Source organism: Pongo abelii, chromosome X (genome assembly GCF_028885655.2).
Source record: "Pongo abelii isolate AG06213 chromosome X, NHGRI_mPonAbe1-v2.0_pri, whole genome shotgun sequence".
Lineage (NCBI taxonomy): Eukaryota > Metazoa > Chordata > Mammalia > Primates > Hominidae > Pongo > Pongo abelii.
The window spans coordinates 141,950,109-141,966,192 of NC_072008.2; the positions used below are offsets into that span (position 1 = coordinate 141,950,109).

Below are 16,084 nucleotides of genomic sequence, written 5' to 3' on the forward strand. Positions count from 1 at the left end.
GAACCCATCACCCAAATAGTGAAGAGAGTATCCAATAGGTAGTTTTTCAACCCTCCGACCCGCTCCCTCCCTCCTCTCTACCTCCATTTTGGAGTCCTCAGAGTCAATGGTTTCTACCTTTATGTTCATGTGTACCCATTATTTAGCTCCCACATATGAATGAGAACATGCAGTATCTCATTTTCTGATTATCGGATTTTGCTTCTGCGTTTCACTTAAAAGTGAAGTTTTCGCCGGACACAGTGGCTCACGCCTGTAATCCCAGGATTTGGGAGGCAGAAGTGGGTGGATCGCTTGAGGTCAGGAGTTCCAGAGGAGGCTGGCCAACGTGGCGAAACCACATCTCTACCAAAAATACAAAAAATAGCCAGGGCCCTGCGCAGTGGCTCGCACTTGCACTTTGGGAGTCTGAGGTGGGCATATCACTTGAGGTCAGGAGTTTGAGACTAGCCTGGCCAACATGGTGAAACCCTGTCTCTACTAAGAAATACAAACAATTAGCCAGGGGTGATAATGCTTTTCTATAGTCCCAGCTACACAAGGAGGCTGAGGCAAGAGAACTGCTTGAACCCCGGAGGTGGAGGTTGCAGTGAGCCGAGATTGCACCATAAACTTAATCAAATTGTTGTTCCAACTGCAGCTGCTGTACTACAGGTGGTTTTGTTGTGTCAGCAACTGTGACATCCCTCGGAACCTGATATACAATATTGATCAGGTGAATGTTTTGCTTTCTTTCAGTGATTGTCATAGACCAGAGTTTCGATTCAGCTAGGAAGGACAGCAATGTACTATCATTTCCTATTTCAAGCTTATATCAACTCTCTAGGTTTATATTCTAAACGAGTTCTTAGGGAAAATGGCCACCTTTCTCTTAAACCAGATGTGACACCATTCTTTGCAGTGATGACATTATGCTGACTGAAAAGGGGGTAGCAACTAATCCAGACACAGTAACAACACACTTGCAAGACATTATGTGAGAAATAATTCTCACACAAAATCAGGGGCCTTCTAACTGAGTGAAGCGTTTAACAATCTGGTAGTCCGGCATGTCAAGATGGTGGATATAAGGTGAACCGTAAGTTCTTACATCTTGCCTTTCTTACCACTAAATAAGGAACATGAAACGAGTTGCATAATAGATGCTTGTTTTAGCATATACCTAAATGTTGTGCAGTACCGTGACCCATTGACAAGTGCCTGAAACCCTGCTAGCATGGACCGGGGCCCAGAAAAAGAGAAGCTTCCCTAATCCTGCACCTGTGGTCTCATGTGGAGTTCCCTGTGACCAGTTGACTAGAAAATAAAAAACATCATGCCTGATTTTCATTTGTTACTTCAGAATATACAGGCACCACATCTATTAAGTTTGTTACTAATGCAAAAGAAATTGTCCCCGATTCCGCAGCTTAAAACAACACAAATATATAAGCAGTTCTGTAGATCAGAAATCCATGCAGCCTGGATTGGTTTCTCCGCTTAGGATCTCACAAAATCAAACTTAGGGTATCAACCAGGCTGCTGACTAACTGAGGACTCAGAGAGAAACTGTTTTCAAGCTCATTTGGGTTACGGGCAGGTCTAACTTCTTAAAGTTGTGGAACTGAGGTAGCCGTATACTTGCGGTCTTGGCTGAGGCCACTCTAAGCTACCTGAGACACCTCCATACCTACTTGGGTGCACCCCTCTATCTTCTAAGCAGTAATGGTGCATCATGATTATGGTGGCTGAGATAAAGATTATTTACGGGTTTGGCAACATGAACGTTCATTTACCAGGTCCATCTCACTGCAGCCACTGCACACTATTCAATCTGACAGCAGCAGAGACCAGCACTGAGTCCCCAATATGGCATCATGTCCCAGAGTGGTCAGTCAGCTTCCAGGTAGCACTGTGATTACTTGGGTCTGCTTCCACAGTTGAAGGGGTATCACTTTGATCTTGCTCAAATAGACACTTATTCTGCATATGGATTTTCATTCCCACCCACGGAACTTCAAGGAAATCAATACTGTGGTATTAGGAAAGGCTGTATCCACCATCGTGGTATTCCACACTGCACCAGTTTTAAACATCAAACTCACTTTACAGGAAACGAAGTATGGGAATGGGCTCATGCTAATGTGTTTCACTAGTCTTGTGATGTTCTTCAACATCCTGAAATGGCTGGCTCCATACAACATTGGAGGACCTTTTAAAGCCTGAATTGTAGTTGCAGCTTTGTGGCAGCACCTTGTGTGGCCTAGCTAACAATCTAGAAAGTGGCAAAGCTGAATCCCGGCCTCAAGTATATGGAACCATTTCTCCCATAGCCACATTTATGACTTCAAGAATGAAGGAGGCAATATGCGGGCCTTCTCTCACTATTACTCTTGGGTATCTAGTAACAAAATGTTGCTTCTTATGCTCAAGAAGCAAACTGTGCGTCAAGAAGCCAACTTTTGGCTCTGCTGGACTAGAGGACTTAGTTACACATTGAGGAATTTTTTCAACAGGGGAAAACAAAGTGATTCCACCGACATGAAAGTTGTTCCATATGAACTTTAAAGTAGTTTTTTCCAATTCTGTGAAGAGAGTCATTGGTAGCTTGATGGGGATGGCATTGAATCTATAAATTACCTTGGGCAGAATGGCCATTTTCACGATATTGATTCTTCCTACCCATGAGCATGGAAGGTTCTTCCATTTGTTTTTGTCCTCTTTTATTTCATTGAGCACTGCTTTGTAGTTCTCCTTGAAGAGGTCCTTCACGTCCCTTGTAAGTTGGATTCCTAGGTATATTACTCTCTTTGAAGCAATTGTGAATGGGAGTTCACTCATGATTTGGCTCTCTGTTTGTCTGTTATTGGTGTATAAGAATGCTTGTGAGTTTTGTACATTGATTTTGGAACCAAAAAAGAGCCTGCATTGCCCAGTCAATCCTAAGCCAAAAGAACAAAGCTGGAGGCATCACGCTACCTGACTTCAAACTATACTACAAGACTACGGTAATCAAAACAACATGGTACTGGTACCAAAACAGAGATATAGACTTGCATTGCCAAGTCAATCCTAAGCCAAAAGAACAAAGCTGGAGGCATCACGCCACCTGACTTCAAACTGTACTACAAGACTACAGTAATCAAAACAACATGGTACTGGTACCAAAACAGAGATATAGACGAATGGAACAGAACAGAGCCCTCCCTCAGAAATAAATATGTAGAGCCGCATATCTACAACTGTCTGATCTTTGACAAACCTGACAAAAACAAGAAATGGGGAAAGGAATCCCTATTTAAGAAATGGTGCTGGGAAAACTGGCTAGCCATATGGAGAAAGCTGAAATGGGATCCCTTCCTTACACTTTATACAAAAATTAATTCAAGATGGATTAAAGACTTACATGTTAGACCTAAAACCATAAAAACCCTAGAAGAAAACCTAGGCAATACCGTTCAGGACATAGGCATGGGTAAGGATTTCATGTCTAAAACACCAAAAGCAATGGCAACAAAAGCCAAAATTGACAAATGGGATCTAATTAAACTAAAGAGCTTCTGCACAGCAAAAGAAACTACCATCAGAGTGAACAGGCAACCTACAGAATGGGAGAAAATTTTTGCAATCGACTCATCTGACAAAGGGCTAATATCCAGAATCTGCAATGAACTCAAACAAATTTACAAGAAAAAACAAACAACCCATCAAGAAGTGGGCGAAGGATATGAACAGACACTTCTCCAAAGAAGACATTTATACAGCCAACAGACACATGAAAAAATACTCATCACTGGCCATCAGAGAAATGCAAATCAAAACCACAATGAGATACCATCTCACACCAATTAGAATGGCGATCATTAAAAAGTCAGAAAACAACAGATGCTGGAGAGGATGTGGAGAAATAGGAACACTTTTACACTGTTGGTGGGAGTGTAAACTAGTTCAACCATTGTGGAAGTCAGTGTGGCAATTCCTCAGGGATCTAGAACTAGAAATACCATTTGATCCAGCCATCCCACTACTGGGTATATACCCAAAGGATTATAAAACATGCTACTATAAAGACACATGCACACAGATGTTTATTGCGGCACTATTCACAATAGCAAAGACTTGGAACCAACCCAAATGTCCATCAATGATAGACTGGATTAAGAAAATGTGGCACATAGACACCATGGAATACTATGCAGCCATGAAAAATGATGAGTTCATGTCCTTTGTAGGGACATGGATGGAGCTGGAAACCATCATTCTCAGCAAACTATCGCAAGGACAAAAAACTGAACACCGCGTGTTCTCACTCATAGGTGGGAATTGAACAATGAGAACACATGGACACAGGAAGGGGAACATCACACTCTGGGGCCTGTTGTGGGGTGTGGGGAGGGGAAAGGATAGCATTAGGAGATATACCTAATGTTAAATGATGAGTTTATGGGGGCAGCACACCAACTTGGCACATGTATACATATGTAACAAACCTGCACGTTGTGCACATGTACCCTAAAACTTAAGTATAATAAAAAAAGAGAAAAGTACCTGACACCATTAATATTTGTTGAATAAATGAATGAATGAATTTAAAAAAAAAAAAAGCATAGAATGGACCAGGTGCAGTGGCTCATGCCTGTAATCCTAGCACCTTGGGAGGCTGAGATGGGCAGATCACTTGAGGCCAGGTTTCGAGACCAACCTGGACAACATGGCAAAACCCTATCTCCACTAAAAATACAAAAATTAGCAGCGTGATGGCACCTGTGCTGCATCTGTAATCCCAACTACTTGGGAGGCTGAAGCAGAAGGATCACTTGAACCAGGGTGTGGTGGAGGTTGCAGTGACTTTTGATCGTGTCACTGCACTCTAGCCTGGGCAACAGAGCAAGATTCCGTCTTAAAAATAAAATAAAATAAAAAGCATAGAATGTGCAAGTCATATCTGGAGACAACAGCCTTACAGGGACTGCTACTGCAGCTCCAAATTATTGTATCAGGCCAATCCTATCTAGGAACTACCTTTATCATATATATTGGATACACACCCACACACACGCATATATATATATGGGGGTGTATATATGTGTGTAATGTGTATAATGTGTATTATATGTATAATGGGAGATTATAAAGTGTGTGTGTGTGTATATAAAGCCCCCTACCAACACACAGACACACACACAGGTATAATGTGTATTACATGTGCACACACACATTAAAATCTCCCATTAGTTCTGCATTTTCGTGGAAGGCTGACTGATACAGATTTCAACATCGAGATCGGGTTCCCACTGCACCAGGGGCTAAGGAAGAGTATCTCTGATATGTCTAGAGAGCTTCTTAGTCCTCCCGTGTTTTTCGATTAGAGTTAATGGAAAATCACAGCAACCCCATCCAGGCAGGATATCTAATGGTTCAGACTCTTCTGTAATGAAGGTTTGAGTCATCCTGCCAGGCCAAGCATCATGACCAACTGACATGCTATCTTAGGGCAAAGGGAATGCAAAATGGGTACTGAAAGAAGGTAGTTATAAATACCAGCTACAACAATGTGCGCTGCTGCAGAAACCACGACGGTAATAGTATTTACCTAATGGGTTAATAATATCTACCAGCACAGGTGGGAATACAAAATAACCAAAACACAAGTTATCCTTTCAAATAAAATGCTTTGGGAAAAAGAACATCTTTTACTAACAGAAATTTCTTAGCCTCTGGAAGGCCATTTGATTCGGTAACATATGCCAGGAGACTTCAGCAATATCCTGCTCCATCGTAGAAAACAACAATCTGATCCTTTTCTCTCCTCAATCATTAACGAGATTATGCATTTGGGGTGTGGTAATCCTCCAGGGACAAGTATTCTCAAATCATACGTTTCAGTTTCTTCTTAAGGTGCTTAACAAAGTCTCGTCTCATACATCTGAAAAGAAAGAGACATGTCATTAACCAAAAGATAGCCAAAGAATCTATGCTGTAGGAAGCACTGTGACGGATAGAAAGATGAAGTAACAGTCAGCATGGAAATAGAAATGTATCTGTGTGGTAAGAGGTAGTCTAGCCAGCAATAACAAATGCTGGCAAGGGTGTGGAGAAAAGGGAACCTTCATACACTGTTGGTGGGAACATAAATTACTACAACTATGAAGAACAGTTTGGAGGTTCCTCAAACAACTAAAAATGCAGCTATCAAATGACCCAGCAATCCCACTGCTGAGTATATACCCAAGAGAAAGGAAGCCAGTGTACTGAAGAGATATCTGCACTGCCATGTTTGTTACAGCACCATTCACAGTAGCCAAGATTTGGAAGCAACCTAAGTGTCCACCAACAGATGAATGGATAAAGAAAATATGGTACACATACACCATATGATACTGTTCTGCCATAAAAAAAAGAATGAGATTCAGTCACTTGCAACAACACGGATAGAACCGAAGGTCCTTATGTTAAGTGAGATAAGCCAGGCACAGAAAGACAAACTTCACGTGTTCTCACTTATTTTGGGGAGTAAAAATGTAAAACAACTGAACTAGTGGAGGTAGAGAGTAGAATGACAGTTACCAGAGGCTACAAAGGTTAGTGGGGGTGGGGGGTGTGGGAAGTGGGGATGATTAATAGGTAGGAGTATGGAATAAATAAAATGTCGTATTTCATAGCCCAACAGGGTGACTATAGTCGGTAATAATTTAGTTGTACATTTAAAACTAATGAAGAGTATAACTGTATTGTCTGTAACGCAAAGGATAAAAGCTTGAGGTGATGGAAACCCCACTTACCTTGATGTGATTATTACACATTGTTGTCTGTATCACAATATCTCATATACCCCAGAAATATATGCATCTGCTACGTACCTACACAAAATTTTTTAAAAAGAGGTAGTCTAGCAAATACAAAGAGTGTCAATTGAGGGACAATGCGCACCTCAGACTATGGTGAGAATGGAAGTCTCCATAGTATTCGAAGAATGAGTTAGATTCAGATAACATTAGCCTAAGTAACTGTGGAGACAGCCATAACTATGAGTGAGGACCAGGGTTTGAGAAACGCAAGGCAGGGGCTGTTCCCCCACACTCACCCCCAGTACTCTATTGAGCCCAAGTGCTTAAAGAAATTGGACTTGGACAGTTCCTATTTCTACCCACCTTGCTGCTTCCTTGACGATGGATTCAAAAAATCGTTTCCTGACTTCAGTAGGTCCTTGCACTCCTTCAAGCATTTTGAAGATTTTTTCATATTCTGAAGATGTTTAAAAAAAACTTCAGTATTATCAAATATAAAGAAGAATAGAAGTGAATCTACACCTTAGCAATCCTGCTTCAGAGGCTAAAATGTTTTAAATGCTTAATTCAAGATACCTGCACATACAAAACCTAAATAATAAAAAAGACACCTGCACATACATACGAATGTAACTCCTTTAACCATAACCAAGTAAGAAAAGAAAAAGAAAAAATGTACTATGCTTTAGTCAAAGAAAAGAGGAACCACCATAAATTATGTGCAATCTCAACTCTGGCAAAGAATGAGCCTCAAGAGGTAACATGGATATCTTCTGAATCATAGAAAGAGTGACTTCCTATAGTTTTATAAAACAGACATTCTTACACTACTTACTTCGTCCAATGCATCGGATTTCCTTCACCACTTGACATTTTATATCAGCATTAATTTCTTCTTGGCTTTTAGGAAAAGGGACTGTTTCTCTGCATTCCAGGTCATCTCCAGAGAAACTGCTGGTAACGTTTCCTCCCACAGGTGCATTGCTACCAGGTTTCTGCATCATCCCATCTTTGCTGAAACCAGTGAAGTCATCAATCTGATAATCCAATTGGCTGGGTGGAAGAGCACCTCCTGTCATAAGCTCTGGTGAAACAAATTTTGAGTAAAAGCCATCAGTTGGAGTTTGACCACTTTCTTTCCCCTCCATATAGACCTCATGAATGACAGATCTGGAAACCAAACTGAGAAGTTGAGCTGTGAGATATGTGTGTTTCATCACCCCTCTGGGTACATCTATGTGCTCCTCAGTTTCTAGGGAATTGTTTATTTCATAAATGGGAGGATACACCAGGGAGAAATCCCAGGCCTCACAAACTGAGGCCAGGACACATAATACAATAAAACCACCTCTTATTTTCTGGCCCTATGAATAGATATGGAAACCAAGTAAGACAGTACAACTCTAAAGCAACATTCACAGATCCCTGGTACTCATGGGATAGTTTCAGCTTGTTATGCTTTACAAGTTGAAAGCAGCAAGTCTCACTTGATATCATGATTTCTCAAATTCACTTACAAACTGCCATGCTTTACTGAGCTGGAACCCAGACAACTGGGATACAACTCAACCGGTCTCCTGTTATGTCAAACATATTCTGAGAAAATAGAGGCGGCTATTACTGCTGAAAGTTCTATGCGCACTCCATCACCAAAAAGTCCCTTTTAGTGTATGATTTTCCTCATCCTTCCTTTCTGTCTCACAAAAGTGACCTTCTTTTCACTCCAGGTCTGCCACCTCTCATTTATTCATCGTCTGTGGCAGACAGCGTGCCAGTAGCTGGGGATCAGCAGTAAACAGCCCAGAGAGCAACGTTCCCTGCCCTTGTGGAGCTCACAACCTCACGGGGCGGTCAGACAGTATGTGCACAATGAGCAAATGAAACATACAGTGTTGGGCTAGTGGTAAGGAAGCAGTCCACAGGCCTGTGGGCAACAGCAGCAGAGGTAGCCCCAGGAGCTGCTGCTGGTTGGGCAGAGCCTTCTGTGGAGGTACCCTTGGGCAGGGCTTGAAGGAAGAAGCAGAGCTGCCTGCGCAGAGGCAGAGGGGGAGTTCCAGGTTGCGGTGAGGCCAAGGATATGGGCTGGAGTGGGGATGGACCGGGCACTACGGGGTGAAGGACAGTAGGAGAGAGAGTCAGGAGATGATGGGGCCCGTGTTAGGAGAGGGTGACGGAGGCCAGGCCACGCGGAACCTCGCAGACCAAAGCTGCTTCACAGTCGGTTCTGAGTGCTTAGGAGTGTTGAGGATGGGTGTTCAGGAGCGACCTGGCATCACGTGATTTACATGCCAACATCATGACCCGGCTGCAGGTTTGGAGGGTATGTGTTTGATGTGGGAAATAACGGGAAACATGGAGGTATCACAGGAGCCCAGTGATTGATCGTGGCAGAGTGGAATAGAAGGAGAGAGAGAGAGGCTGGGGTTCAGGAAGTTTTTACAGTATTTAGAGACGAGAAGAAAAAGAAATGTAGAAAAAAAACAATGATGGAGTCGGGGGCGGTGGCTCATGTATGTAATCCCAGCACTTTGGGAGGCTGAGGTGGGTGGATCACCTGAGGTGAGGAGTTCGAGACCAGCCTGGCCGACATGGCGAAACCCCATCTCTACTAAAATTACAAAAATTAGCTGGGTGTGGTGGCTGGTGGTTGTAATCCCGCTACTCGAGAGGCTGCAGCAGAAGAATCACTTGAAACCAGGAGACGGAGATTTCAGTCAGCCGAGATCGCGCCACTGCACTCCAGCCTGGCTGAGAAGAGCGAAACACCTTCTCAAGAAAAAAATGATAGAGATTCACCAATCAAGACAAGAAATTAAAAAAAAAAAAGATTGTGGGAAATGGAAATCCTAGAAGGTTTTCATGAAGAAGTGAGTGAACAACTGTCAAATGCTGCTGAGAAATTAATGGCAATGTCAGCCGAAATTGTTGACCTTGTCAAGGACAGTTTCTCTGGAGGGGATGAGGCAGGAGGCTGACTGCACTGGATACAGCATGAAGAGGAGGTGAGGACAGGCTTACTTACTCTTTTCTTTGGACATGGCAGAGCCTGCAATAAGACTGTCTCCTGCTCCTTGTTTCCTTGCCAACAGGGCCATCCTCTGCCTTTTCTGATATGAAGGACTGTCACACTCCCTGGGACGTTTAAACACGGTTTCAGGATCTACAGACACCTTCTCTGTTTTATCGGTCATTGTTTCCTGAAAAACATCAATGAACATACTCCATTCACGACAAACATCTAACAATCACAAAATGGCAAAATCTGCATATGTGTATACAACCAAGACTTTGAATCATTAATTTCAATTTTAATCATGAGCCAAGATTTACCAAGTCTCAACAAACACTCTGTTCTCAGGAAGAGAAACTTAATTTTAATGTACACTAAGTAAAACAGAAGAAAGATGGTATAACCAAATCAATCAGAATGCTTGCAGAATAAGCAGCTGTCATCAACCAAAAACAGATAAAAACATTATTACCTATTTGAAGATGTATAAGCCAATCTGTATTAACCCTTATTAGAAAAAATAGATGTATAAGCCAATCCATATTAACCCTTATTATACATTATATTTTAAATTTTATATTATACATGATATATATTTAATATATAAGTATTTATGCTTATATATTCAAATAGATGTGTAAACCAATCTGTATTAACCCTTATTAGGAACCCTTATTAGAAGATTGATACAAAACTGATAACAACATCTGTCAAGGACTTTAGAAGCAAGAAAAACAACAAGATCAAGCCAAAAATACAAGCCAAGATCACCCCTGAACTTAGATACAAAAATTCCAAACTAAGGGTGAGCAAATAAAATGTACTAGTACTTAAAAAGGACATACATCAGCCATGGTGGAGTATACTGCAGAAAGGCAACATTTGAATATCAATAAATGTAGTGCACCACATTAACAACAACAACAACAACAACAACAAAACAGGGAAACACCACATGATCATTTTCATACATGGGTCAATGTTTAAAGTCCATTTGTGATAAAAACTATCACCAACTTAGAAAAAAGGCAACTTTCTTATTCTGGTTAGCATATGTACAAAAAAATTGTAAATGCCATACTTTATAGTGACATATCAGTGTTTTCTCCCTGAGTTTGAAAACAAGACAAAGATGTCCACTACCCATTCAACAATTTACTGGAGGTTCTAAAAAGTGCCATAGCATCAGGAAAATATAATAAGTTTAAAATTTGGAAAGAAATAAAAATGTCATTATCCACAGATGACATTGTTCTGTGCATAGAAAAATGCAGAAGAATAAAATCATTATGGTTAATAAGCAAATTTAGTCAACATACTAGATATAATGAAAACCACTGGCATTTCTGTATAATTAATAGCAACACATAATTAGAATATGAGATTTCAAATGTCATTAAAAACAGTTCCAAAAACATCAAATATTTAGGAATAAGTCTAATCAAGATGTGCCAGAGTACTTCACAAAAATTATAAAACATCACTCAGAGAAATTCAAGACTGCAGTAAATGGAGAAAAATATTATTTCCATGCATTGGAAGACATTATTTTTTTTTGAGTCGGAGCCTCGCTCTGTCACCCAGGCTGGAGTGGAGTGGCACAGTCTCTGCTCATTGCAACCTCCACCTCCCGGGTTCAAGCAATTCTCCTGCCTTAGCCTCCTGAGTAGCTGCAATTACGGGTGCCTTCCACGACGCTGGATAAAGAAAATGTGGTACATATACACCACGGAATACTATGCAGCCATAAAAAAGAATGAGTTCATGTCCTTTGAAGGGACATGTGTCAGCAAGCTAACACAGGAACAGAAAACCAAACACCACATGTTCTCACTCATAAGTGGGAGCTGAACAATGAGAACACTTGGACGCAGGGAGGAGAACATCACACAGTGGGGCCTGTCAGGGGGTGGGGGGCTAGCGGAGGGATAGCATTAGAGAAATACCTAATGTAGATGACGGGTCGATGGGTGCAGCAAACCACCATGGTGTGTGTCTTCCTATGTAACAAACCTGCACGTTCTGCACATGTGTCCCAGAACTTAGAGTATAATTTTAAAAAAAGGAATATTATCGTAATGGCAATGGGTGAGGCAAAGATGTTTCTTAAAATAATAAAAAGCACTATCTATAAATAATACACTGATTAATAAAATTAAGAGAATCTATTCATCTAAAACACATTATTGAGATCGTGTAAAAGCAAAAAAGATTTATAGAAGATACTAAAATTATATATGTATTTTTATATATGTACATATACGCCTGTGTACCTGTGCGTATAACTCAAATACAGAATATATGGAAACTACAAATCCATTTTTAAAATACAAACATCTCAGTAAAAGCTGGGAGAAAATACCTGAAAAGGAACTTCATAAAAGACATAGTTAAATGACCAATAAACACATAAAATGGTGCTAAAAAAAAAAACAAAAAGAAAACAATAAATAGCTGGGTGCGGTGGCACTGCAATCCAGTCTGGGTGACAGAGGGAGACCCCGTCTCAAAAGACAAACAAAAATCAATAAATAAAAACACTTTTTTAAAAAGGTGCTCGATCTCATTAATCAGCAGAGAAATGCGAGTGTAGACATAAGGAGAGATCACTGCACACCCCATCAGAGTGGCTGGAATGAAAAACTAACTGTACGGCGACTGTTCGAATGTGGCACAGCTGGAACCTTCGAATATTTCTGGACTCCCATTCCCACACAGACACCTAAGGCTGTGGCTGAAAGATCAGATAGAATCCCGGGAAAGAGTTCCTTCAGAATTGAGATCAACCAAGCGAGGAAAAGCACCCCAACCTGGGTCGAGACAGAGTTCCCAAGGTCATGTGGCCTCCTTCATGGCTGACACAGAGCTCCCTGAGTCCCACCATAGGCTTAGAGAATCCAAGGAACGTTACCCCTTTCCCCCGCAGCACCGGGAGAGAGCACCTACAGATGATAATTTTAAAAACCCAGCACCAAGAGAAAGCATCCAGTAAGCGTCCACAACGGGGATAAGCAGAACCAAAGAAAAGCCAACACATTCTAGGTGAGAGCAAGCGACATCCGAGGACAAATGCGCCTCACGGCCGACATCAGCACGCAAGGAAGGGTCCATCAGAGGTTGAGATAAAGCCCCCGACAGTGACCCTACAGGGCTACGGTCATGTGTCCGGGGCACAGCCACCCCCACCACGTTCCATGAGCACAGATAGTGTCCCCAGGGCAGAGTCCCCCCTCAGGACAGCGACTGAGCGGGAAAGAAACACCGCCCCACCAGAGGCCAACACAGGCAACGAAGGCATGGCCCCCACCCCCCGGGCTCAGGTCATTTCAGCAGGAGAAGTCGCCTTTTCCATCACCGAGAGGGAGCCCCCAAGAAAAGCCCCCGGCCCCACAACATAGCCTAGACGGGGTGCCCAAGGAAATCGCTCCCCCGCGGCTGACACAGGCGCCCATGGCGGTGTCCCCAGAGCTGAACCACTTCCCCAAGGGAGCCCTCCCACACACCGGACAGAGAACACCACAGAAAAGACTCTTCCTGAGGAAAAAGGACACTTTCCAGGGCGAAATTAAAGCATCCAGGGAAAAACTGCCCACTCACGGTCCTGAAGTCCTGACCTTGCTGGAGGAGAGACGGCGGCACCTCACAAAATGGCAGTGAAGTTGTGGCGCCTCCCCACTGGTGGCACTTTCTAGAAACCTGCCCTCTGGGAGTTGTGGGAAATGTGCCCCCTAGGGCACCTGGGAGTGATGTGCATGGGGAAGCGTCTCACCAGAAGCACTGATCCCGTTTGGCCCAAGGGGGATGGAAGGAAGGGAAGTAGCCAGCCACAGCGTGCCTGCCCCAACCGAACACTGGGAACCTGTTGGGGGCGCCAGAGTCCTGAGGAGAAGCCTCGTGCCCCAGAGAACCGGGAAGCGCAGCCTTCCCCTTCGTTGACTCTGGCGCCCTCTACAGGCGACCTTCAGTAACAACTGCACAGCAACATAAGCAGAGGAATACAGAACCTTCTCACACAGCGGGATGAAATCGCCTGGGTAACATAGTGAGACCCCGGCTCTACAAAGCAACCAACCAATCAAAAAAAAAAAAAAAAAAAGAAAAAAAAAGAAAGAAAGAAAGAAACACACAAATGAGCCGGGCCTGGTGGCCTCGCGCCTGTGGTCCCAACTACTCGGGAAGTTGAGGTGGGAGGATCGCTTGAACCCGGGAGGCGGAGGTAGCAGTGAGCCACCACACTCCAGCCCAGGCGGTAGAGGAGACCCCATCTCAGAAAAAAAAAGAAAGAAAGAAAGAAAGAAAAGAAAAAGAAAAACAACAACAACAAACTGAAATTTTCATTTCAGGGGGTTGTGTTTTAAAATCAACCCCGACCCGCCACAGTGGCTCAAGCCTGTAATCTCAGCACTTTGAGTAGCCGAAGGGGCTGGACCACCTGAGGTCAAGAGTTCGAGACCAGTCTGTCTGACCAACATGGTGAATCCTGTCTCTACTAAAAATACAGAAAATTACCGGGCGTAGTGGCATGCACCTATAATCCCACTTGGGAGGCTGAGGCTGGAGAATCGCTTGAACCGGGCAGGCAGAATTTGCAGTGAGCTGAGATCATGCTACTGCACTCCAGCCTGGGTAACAGAGTGAGACTCTGTCTAAAAATAAAAATCAATCAATCAATACAAATAAATAAAGTCAACCTCTATCTGTTAAAGGTAACCATTATTGTTAATTGATAAGAAAAATGAGGGCCCCAGTGCGGTGGCTCACGTCTGTAATCCCAGCAATTTGGGAGACCAAGATGGGTGGATTCCTTGAGCCCAGGAGTTCAAGAGCAGCCTGGGCAGCATGGTGAAACCCTGTCTTTACACAAAATACAAAAATTAGCTGAGCGTATAACTGTGGTCCCAGCTGCTTGGGAGGCTTGACACCAGGAGGTTGAGGCTGCATTGACCTTTGTTCACACCATTGCACTATAGCCTGGGTGACAGAGTGAGACTGTCTACAAAACAAAACAAAACAAAAAAACAAAAAAATAAAAAATAAAAAAAGAAAGAAAGAAAAAAAGAAAGGAGGGGAAACCTTATTATATTGCATCTATTAATCATTTTAATCTGGAACTTTGTATATTTTTCCACCTTTTTTATTTTTTTTGAGACAGTCTGGCTCTGTCACCCAGGCTGGAGTGCAGTGGCATGATCTCGGCTCACTGCAACCTGCGCCTCCCAGGTTCAAGCGATTCTCCTTCCTCAGCCTCCTGAGAAGCTGGGATTACAGGCATGCACCACCATGCCCGGCTAATATTTGTATTTTTAGTAGAGACGGTGTTTCACAATGTTCGCCAGGCTGGTCTCAAACTCCTGACTTTAAGTGATTCATCAGCCTTGGCCTCCCAAAGTCCTGGGATTACAGGGGTGAGCCACCACGCCCGGCCCATTTTTCCACTTTCACAACTTATTTTAAGTGAAGCAAAATTTACTTGAATTGTCCATAGTGGTAAAAAATATTACAGCGAAATTTTTAGAGTTTTAACGGAACAAGCAGTTTCACTACTGACACAATTATTTGGAAGGGATTACTTCACTGGTTTTGTAATTCAAAAGTTATGTTTGTAAAAAAATTAAAATTAAAATTAAAAAATATAGCCAGGCACCGTGGTGGGCACCTGTACTCCCTGCTACTAGGGCAGCAGAGGCAGGAGAATCACTTGAACCTGAGAGGTGCAAGCTTCAGTGAGCAGAGATCACGTCACTGCACTCCAAAGAAGCAGAGATCCATCGTCACTGGGGGACAAAGGGAGAGTCCGTCTCAAAATAAATAAATTAATTAAAATTAAAATTAAAATTATGTTTGTTAAGTACCCTGTTAGAGGAGATTCATATTCAGTATTACAGCTTCTTAGCCTATTGTGTTAATATTTGTCTGTGCTTCAGAACCTTCATAGAACACATTTTCTTTTGGAATATATTTGATTGATAAGAAAGCTTAAACATTGTTTTCACTTCGATGTAGGAACACAGTTGTTTTGTTTGTTTCCTCTAGTGCTATTAAAATAAAATACTCATTTTTTGCATTAAAAAAATCCCACCAGAGCAGTACTCATAGGAGTATTTGATTGAATAACCATGAGACTGGAATCTTGGTGGGGCTTAATTAGAATCCTGCCTACCACACAAGCCACAAGTGGACAGCTGCATACAACAGTCCTGACTGGGACAGCCCTGAAGGACAGTGATGAAGGGAAATCCTCCCAGAGGGAAGAACTTTGAGCAGTGCACCTTCTTGGAGGAGGCATATCCAGATGTGTACATATGTA

The 16,084-nt window shown here is 42.6% G+C and overlaps 1 protein-coding gene across 1 annotated transcript; it reads right to left on the reverse strand.

The window, feature by feature from the left end:
* Window positions 1–5,649: 5,649 nt before the first annotated feature.
* On the reverse strand, window positions 5,650–13,727 carry LOC100462578 (cancer/testis antigen family 45 member A10). Its single transcript, XM_024240619.2, has 5 exons — window positions 13,392–13,727; window positions 9,790–9,964; window positions 7,603–7,851; window positions 7,131–7,224; window positions 5,650–5,905 (listed from the first exon to the last, which is right to left on the reverse strand). The coding sequence occupies exons 2-5, from the start codon at window positions 9,956–9,958 to the stop codon at window positions 5,848–5,850; spliced, it is 570 nt and encodes a 189-aa protein (XP_024096387.2). The 5' UTR covers window positions 9,959–9,964; window positions 13,392–13,727; the 3' UTR covers window positions 5,650–5,847.
* Window positions 13,728–16,084: the final 2,357 nt, after the last annotated feature.

Excerpts from the sequence above, each read along its gene's own strand:
- LOC100462578 (XM_024240619.2), bottom strand. The coding sequence starts at position 9,958 with ATGACCGATAAAACAGAGAAGGTGTCTGTAGATCCTGAAACCGTGTTT. Across the intron at positions 7,852-9,789 it reads TGCCATGTCCAAAGAAAAGA|AGCTTATGACAGGAGGTGCT; the intron begins GTAAGTAAGCCT and ends TTGTTTCACCAG. Across the intron at positions 5,906-7,130 it reads ATCGTCAAGGAAGCAGCAAG|ATGTATGAGACGAGACTTTG; the intron begins GTGGGTAGAAAT and ends CTTTCTTTTCAG.